This window comes from Gekko japonicus, unplaced genomic scaffold, assembly GCF_001447785.1.
Source record: "Gekko japonicus isolate JY-2015 unplaced genomic scaffold, Gekko_japonicus_V1.1 scaffold4031, whole genome shotgun sequence".
In the NCBI taxonomy this organism is placed as follows: domain Eukaryota; kingdom Metazoa; phylum Chordata; class Lepidosauria; order Squamata; family Gekkonidae; genus Gekko; species Gekko japonicus.
The window spans coordinates 28,382-36,482 of NW_015165950.1; the positions used below are offsets into that span (position 1 = coordinate 28,382).

At 45.5% G+C, this 8,101-nt stretch overlaps 1 protein-coding gene across 1 annotated transcript in view; it reads left to right on the forward strand.

Moving 5' to 3' along the window:
- LOC107110659 (disks large homolog 5-like) overlaps nucleotides 1–4,541 on the forward strand; it is a gene marked incomplete at its 5' end in the record, with an annotated part of 31,910 nt that extends 27,369 nt beyond the window's left edge. The window contains one exon of the mRNA XM_015411459.1: nucleotides 2,945–4,541. Coding sequence (XP_015266945.1) covers nucleotides 2,945–3,048 — 104 coding nt within the window. The remainder of the gene's footprint in view (nucleotides 1–2,944) is intronic.
- Nucleotides 4,542–8,101: the final 3,560 nt, after the last annotated feature.

Below are 8,101 nucleotides of genomic sequence, written 5' to 3' on the forward strand. Positions count from 1 at the left end.
TCTAGCTGTTCTACTGCTGCCCGCCGAAACTACCTAGAATATGTTTCTAAAATCATCAGTTTAATCATTTGTTAACCTGTGTGTTTGTTCTCCCTTCCATCCCCTCAGTCCATCACCCTAAAAATATTCCTAATTTCAGCCGTGTTTGTTTTATCAAGTAAACCCATAAAGGGCCTGATCTTCCGTGGCTTGCTCTAATATTTGTAAATAGTGGCTTGTTGCTACGGCTGGCGTCCCCACGCTAATCTTAGCCCCGCTGCTCAGACGCGAGGCTTTATGATGCTATAACAGGGTCCCTCTAACCATATTTAGGTTTCATGTGTAAACGTCGTCACCTGATTCCGCTGAAAATAGCTTTAGGATGGGCTCAGGAACAAGACAGTTGTCTTAGAAGATCAGAGTTGTGCGGCCGGCCTGCTTTTTCTTCCTGCTATTTTTTTTTTAAGTTAAGTAAGACATGCCAAGTCCTTCTCCGTGTTTCCTGTCTTTTCTAGCGAAGGCAAGCTACCATAATTCAAAGGTGTCCCTATTTTCCCCTGTGTTCTACTGAGACCTTGAAGAACTGCTGACCAGGGGACATTTTGTAGAAAAAGTGGTGCAGGAGCTCATTAACATAACTCATTAGCATACCTTATTTGCATATGCCACACACCCTGACATTACTGGAAGTGTGTCAGAAGGCAACACCCACCGCTCAGGCTCCACTGGACTGTTTTGGATTGCTAGCTATGGGGGGGGGGGATGTGCATGTCTGTCCTCACAGAGGAGGGAGAGCTTGCACCTGAGTAAAACTTGGTCTTAAAGGTGCCACTGGACTGTTTGGGGCCGGGGGGTGGGCTCTGCAACCTACCTGACTGCTTCTTGCTCTGATTGAGGGCTGCTGGGAGCAGGGGGTGGGGTTTGTTGCATGTGTCCGCCCCCTGGGCTCTTTACTGCCGGAGCCCCGCTCCTCTGCGCTCCTGCGGGAAATGACCCCTGCTGCTGACACAGACTTTTCAGTGCGTTTTCGGTGCTTTGATACCAAACTTACAAACTCAAATAAAAGGAAAGAAGCAGCATGGGGCAGTCGTGCATCAGGAGTCACATTTTTGGAGTATGGTGTAAAGGGCAAACATGTCTGTTTTGGTGCTGATTCGAGTCCAGGAGCATCTTAGAAACCATCGAGAGTCAGCGCTCCCTTCGTCAGATAGGTTTCTTCTGTACATGGGCGGGGAAACGGGCACAGCAGAGGTTGACTCGAGGGGAGCAGATGTGTCGATTCACGAAAAATGCTTTCAAGCGTGCCCCAAGTGAGTTCAGGCGTCCCATTGTCCGTGTACGGTTGTCCATACTGTTGCCATTACAGATGTCCCTTCCTGATTCGGGTGTCAGAGGGTAGGCATGTTGGTCTACAGTAAAACAGCTGGATTCAAGTCCAGTAGCACCTGTACCTGGCAAAGAAAGCACTGACTACTGAAAACCTACACCCTGAAAATCTTTCAGGTGGTCAGCCGTGTTGGTGTGAAGCAGCAGAACAGATTTAGCGTCCAGGGGCACCTTTAAGTCCAACAAAGGTTTATTCAAGATATGAGCTTCCGTGTGCATGCACACTTTTTTAAAGTGTGCGTGCACACGAAAGCTCATACCTCAAATAACCCTTTGTTGGACTTAAAGGTGCCACTGGACTCTACATTTGTTTCTAAAATCTTGTCGGTTTCTAAGGTGTTACTGAACTCAAATCCAGTTGTTCCTTCCTCATCTGAAGGACCAGTGGAAACTCATTGGGCCATTTTGCAAAGATCCATCGTACACATGTGGGGGGAAAGCTGCCCGAGCTGGTGGTTTAGCATTTGTTGTTTTGCTACAGTAGTTCCCACTCCAAAGAAACAAGCTATTTTTTAAAAAGAAGAAGAAGAAGGATTGGATTTATACCCCGCCCTTCACTACCCAAAGGTGTCTCAGAGCGGCTGACAAAGTCCTTTCCCTTCCCCTCCCCACAACAGACACCCTGTGAGGTAGGTGGGGCTGAGAGAGCTCTTGACAGAAACAGCTCTTTTTCAAGAACAGCTCTTATCAGAACTATGGCTTGCCCAAGGTCATCCAGCCAGGTGCAAGTGGAGGAGTGGGGAATCAAACCCGGTTCTCCCAGATTAGAGTCTGCACACTTAACCACTAAGAAGAAGAAGAGGAGATTGGATTTATCCCCCACCCTTCACTACCCAAAGGTGTGTCAGAGCGGCTTACAAACTCCTTTCCCTTCCCCTCTCCACAACAGACACCCTGTGAGGTAGGTGGGGCTGAGAGAGCTCTTGACAGAAACTGCTCTTAGAGCTATGGCTTGCCCAAGGTCATCCAGCCAGGTGCAAGTGGAGGAGTGGGGAATCGAACCCGGTTCTCCCAGATTAGAGTCCGCGCACTTAACCACGACACCAAACTGGCTACACCAAACTGACCGACAGCTTGTCTCTTTGGCAGCAGGAAGTGTTACAGTGAGAAAAACTACAGACCCAGTTTGGTGGGAGGGCTAGATCTCGAATTCCCCATGTACACCATCTTGCGCTCTCTTGGAAAGAGGGTAAAGCACAAATGAAATAAATGGGGATACATTTACTAAAGGGGGTCTGATGTCTAACTTCAGTATGAGAGCCAGCATGGTGTAGTGGTTAGAGTGTGTGAGTAGGATCTAGGAAACCTGGATCCAAATCCCTGCTTTACCATGGAAGCTCACTGGGTGACGTTGGACCAGTCATACACTCTCAGCCTGTCCTACCTCACAAGGTTGTTGTGAGAATGCAGTGGATGGGAGGGGAGAAGAATGGTGTAAAAGCTGCTTTGGGTCTCCCCTTAGTAGAAAAGTAAATAGAGCAAACGAATAGATACAATAACTTTGATTCATGCTGGTATGAATTCTGTTTTCTTTTGGGAGGAAATTGACTTGTCATGTATGATTCTTCTTTGTTTATAGGCGTTGTCCAAGGCGGTCCTCTTTCAACCATTTGCACTCAGATTATGACGACTGTGGATCAAGAGCAAAACAAGGTCCTGTGGATTCCAGCCGGCCCTTTGTAGAAACCTGCTCTGCACCAGACTCTAAATAAACATTGAAGGGTGGGGTGGTCCATTTATAACTGCTTGTATGGTGGGCACAGATTATAGACATTATGTGGACGGTGAACTTGGAAGGCGATCATTCTTATGTCAGCAGAATTCTCAGAAGTGTGCTTCTATATGAATGGACGAAAACAGAATTCCTTTGTTTCCCATAAAAAGACTTTGCAAGGTTACAAAAAAAGTGAAAGAAACCCTTTAAGATACGTTTACAAAATCTTTTCCCCCCAAGTACTTGGAGGTTCATGTTTACTTGAATTTTTTAACAATCGGTTCGAAGTTTTTTTTGGTTTTGTTTCTGTTTTGTTTTTGTTTTGTTCTCCGCTTCTGATATGGGAAGCAAATGCTAGGGTAGAGTTTTCTTCATGCTGAGTGAAGCTGACCTTTACACGGTGTGATTCTGTCGTTCGGCGATGAACTTTCTCGCGTCAGAATAACCGCACGAATTGTGAACGAGTTTTTGCATAGGTACGTGTTTTCGGGAGTGAATATAGGAGGACTCCAAACACATGGGTCAGGCCACTGTTCATATTTCACAAGCTGTTTGTCCGTCAAAAGTTCTTGGGCTTTCTTTTATGCATGGATCTGCTACATAATGTCATGACGTATCTGATCATACTGTGCTGGTTGTGTAATCAGGAATCGTAATTTTTGAGTTGTCAGGCCTGTGTTTAAGAAGCAGATCGGGAGTGTTAATAACCAGCCCCGGACTGCGTTATTTTACGGCTTGGTGTAGGTATAGCCTGCTTAGTTGGAAGCTTACATCGCTCATACTTCGGTGTGTAGTAGTCATAGGGATTTTAATTTAATTAGAAGCACGGTCTTCGGTTTTTAGGGATCTAGTGTGGTCCTATAACTGTTAGTTTTTGCCACTGTCAACAAATATCGTGTATGTTTTTTAAAAAAAATTGTTACAATACTTATTTCCTGACTGTACCAAATTCCATTGTATGTGTCTCTTTGCACTTCTAACCTTGTTTTTCCAGCAGTGTGCATTTATTTTTCCTTTGTTAAAAAAAAAAAGATTGCATGTCAACGTTTTGTAGGTACTGTAACTTTATTGTCGGTGTTCAAGTTATCTTTTGCATTGTGATAACCTGTTCCTAACATTTCATAATGTAGAAAGATCCCCCCCCCTTTTGGGTTTTTACCCTTCAGTTTTTTTAGTTTTTTGCTTCTTTTTTTTTTGGCGTTAATTTAAAAAAAAAAGGGATTCTTCTTGCACAGTTGTTCAAAGACAAAAATTGGTTGGAAATTTTAACCTGTTTTGCAGATACTGTTTTATAGTTCAAAACACAGGACAGAGGAAAAGGAGAGGGGAAAAAATTTAGAAAGCCTATTGATAAATTCTTAGTTGAAGTACTGTTTATAAGTCGAGGGACAGCAGTTATATATTTTTTTAAAGAAAGAGGCGAGAGTTGGGCTTCAGCGGTCCACTTGAAACAGACCAGCACTGTTGCAAACATGGATTTTTCTATACTAAAAAAAAGTCACTTTGTATCAAAACAAAAAAGTTAAAGAAACTGATTATTGTGTTTAAATAAAGGTCAATTTCTATAACTTGACTTGCATGGAAACGTCGTAGATTGTCCAAGTTCGGTTTCTTGTTCTAATCTGTAGAAATAACCTTCAGAAATAAAATGACCAAAAATTTACAAAAAAAAAACCCCACAGACATTTGCTAGTAAGGACCACCAATACTTCCACCCTGCATATAAAAAATTACTCCTTCTCTCAGCAAAAAGAAGTCTCCAAACCAAGCTGTCATATAAAGCACCAGTGGACCAAACCGCCTCAGCTTGCCAGGGCCCACTAGCCACTGGTAGGGGATGGGGGGGTAGACTGCAGATCCTGGTTGGGAAACTTCTGGAGATTTGGGGATAGAACCTGGGGAGGACAGGGACCCCAGTGGGTACAATGCCATAGAGCAGTGGTGGCGAACCTGTGGGCGCGTGTGCCATCACCCCAGCCGTGCCCAGACCATTATTAAAGTGTCGAATTCTCTGCCAAATAAAAGTAAATGAAAGCATTTGGGATTGCTTTCCTTACTTTGTTTGGATCATCTTAAGTTAATGTATGAGTTGTTTTTTCTAAAGTAAGTAAAGGTAAGGTTCCCTTGCTCGAAAGCCAGTCGAATCCGACTCTAGGGTTGCAGTGCTCATCTCCGTTTCCAAGCCGAAGAGCCAGCGCTGTCCGAAGACGTCTCCATGGTCATGTGGCCGGCGTGACTAAACACCAAGGCGCATGGAATGCTGTTACCTTCCCACCGAAGTGGTCCCTATTTATCTACTTGCAATTTCTTGCTTTCGAACTGCTAGGTGGGCAGGAGCTGGAACTAGAGACGGGAGCTCACTCCCTCAGCTCCAGGCATATGCATTCGATGCTTGCTCACAAGTTTTGAACGGATAATTAACTAATTGAGTGATTAGTTTTGAATGGACAAAATTAATTTATAATCTCCTGCCCAAACTGGGGCTGATGTTGACACTAGATGGCCGGCCATCCGGTTTGTTTTGCTGTGGCTGGGAGAAGCCATTGCCCGGAGGGAGGGTTTTTTGTTGTTGTTATCCTGAAAGAATGCATTTGGCTTTGACAAATGACACGGCACCATGGTGGAGGCTGCAGTTGGCTGCATAATTGTCTAGACCGTGGTGCTGCAGGTGATGGCTCTCAGGTACAACAGAGAAATTAAATCGGAAATAAAAGTATTTGAGAACAGATTTAGGGGGAGACAGCATTTTTTTTTTAGCACTTTGGCATTTAGGGTAGCACAGAAAACTACCTATTCTGTCTGACCCTCCCCTCTTGGAGAAGGGATTCCACTTGTCTGGTTAATGTGGAAGAGAAGTACAAATAATCACGAACGATTCAAATTCTAATAGAGGCATTCAGCTTGTCAGGGACAGTATGATAGTAATGGTTCTTGGGGAAGAAACAGCCACTTGAAAAGCCCAGATGGCGCCCATGCTTTTAACCCTTTACCACCGTGCCTAAACTCTCCAGTCATTATCTTAATAATGTTATTATTAAGTGCCCTGGCAGCTAATTCTCTTGCTGAACAATTTAAACTATTCAGTTCACTTACACCCCCGCCTTTTCCCCAGTGGGGATCCAAAGAAGCTCACATCATTCTTGTCTCCTCCATTTTATCCCCACGACAACAACCTCGAGAGCTAGGGTAGGCTGGTAAGGTTACAACTAGCACAAGGTCACTCGGCTTCCATGCCACAACTTGGAATTTGAACCGGGGTCTCCCAAATATTACTTTGACACCCACCACTACTCCACACCGACACTCATGCACCTCACGTCTGGCAAAGGGAACTTTGATACTTGAAATGTTATACCCCGAAAATGTTGTTGGTCTCTTAAGGTTCTGCTGGACCCAAATGTAGCAGCCCATTCACCTCAGGCATGTGTCATTCCATCAGGAGACCTTTGTCATGAACAGATTTCTGAGAGCCCACGTGGCACCGCCGATCGGTGAGCCTTACAAGCAGGCCAATCAAGTTACCCAATGCAACTAAAGAATCTGACAGCACTGCAATGGTGGATCTTTTTTTGCCAAGTCATCTAGCGTCAGCTTGGCATGCAGAAGGCACCTAGTTCAATCCCCAGGGGCATCTCCAGTTAAAAGGATCAGGGAGTAGGGGATGTGAAAAACCTCAGGCCGAGACTCCGGAGAACGGCTCCCAGTCAAGAGTAGGTCATACTGACCTTGATGAACCGATGGTCAGGAAGCAATCCAGTGAGCATGGCTTGACAAAGATACACAAGCTCACCATCCTAAGGCCCTTTGCAGACGAATCCTCAGTCCTTCTGCCGGATGCTGTAGAGATTGCTGATCATGATTGCACTCGATAGAACTGATAACATTCATTCACGCCGGCACCAGATAGTGGAGGCAGAAGCTTCTTCTCTCGGCCTAACCAGATGTTCTCCTTCAGGCTCTACCCTGTGGCCCACCAAAAAAGCCATGAAGACTGTGACGTGTTCTCTTGGCTCTTCAGCTTCTGCCTGAACGGACAGTTGGATCTGAAAGATCTATTCCAGCACAGAAATCTTGCCCGCCCTTGCTGCTCTCTGTGATGGTTACGAAGAGCTGTGAGTAGTTAAAAGGTAAAGGTAAAGGTTCCCTTGCTCGAAAGCCAGCCGAGTCCGACTCTAGGGTTGCGGTGCTCATCTCCGTTTCCAAGCCGAAGAGCCAGCGCTGTCCGAAGACGTTTCCGTGGTCATGTGGCCGGCAGGACTAAACACCAAGGCGCACGGAACGCTGTTACCTTCCTACCGAAGGGGTACCTATTTACCTATTATCTACTCCCCTGATGTTGCCTCCTGGCTCTGGGATTCAGAAATTGACTGCCCCTGAATGTCGAGGTTCCCCTCAGTTACCATGGCTAGTAGCCACTGATAGACCTATCCTCCATGAATCTTTCTAATCCCCGCTTAAAGCTGTTTATTCCTGTGGCCGTCGCGACATCTTCTGGCAGCAAATCCCCCCATTTTAATCACCCTCTGTGTAAAGAAATACTTCTTTGTGTCTGAACTTCATTGGATGTCCTCAAGTGCCAGTATTTTGGGAGAAGACGGCAAAGTTGTCTTTGTCGGCTCTCTCCACCCTGTACATAATTTTATAAACCTCTGTCGTGTCGTCTTGCTTGTCTTGCTTCTAAACTGAAAAGTCCCAGACGCTTCAGCCTTTCCACATAAGGGAGGTGCATCAACCCCGTTGTATTCGTTGCCCTCGTCTGTACTGTTTCCACCTCTGCAATGGCCTTTTTGAGATACAGTGACCACAGCTACAGTATTCCAAATGCAGCTGCACCATAGATTTATACAGTGGCATTCTAATTTTGGCCATCATATTTTCAAACCTTTTCCTAATACTCCCCAGTGTAGAGTTTGCCTTTTTCACTGCTGCAGCACCCTGGGTTAAGGCTTCCATTGAGACATCTGCTATGAGCCTCCACCCCTCCTGCCCTCCTCCTTCCAGTATGGTGTGGTGGTTAAGTGC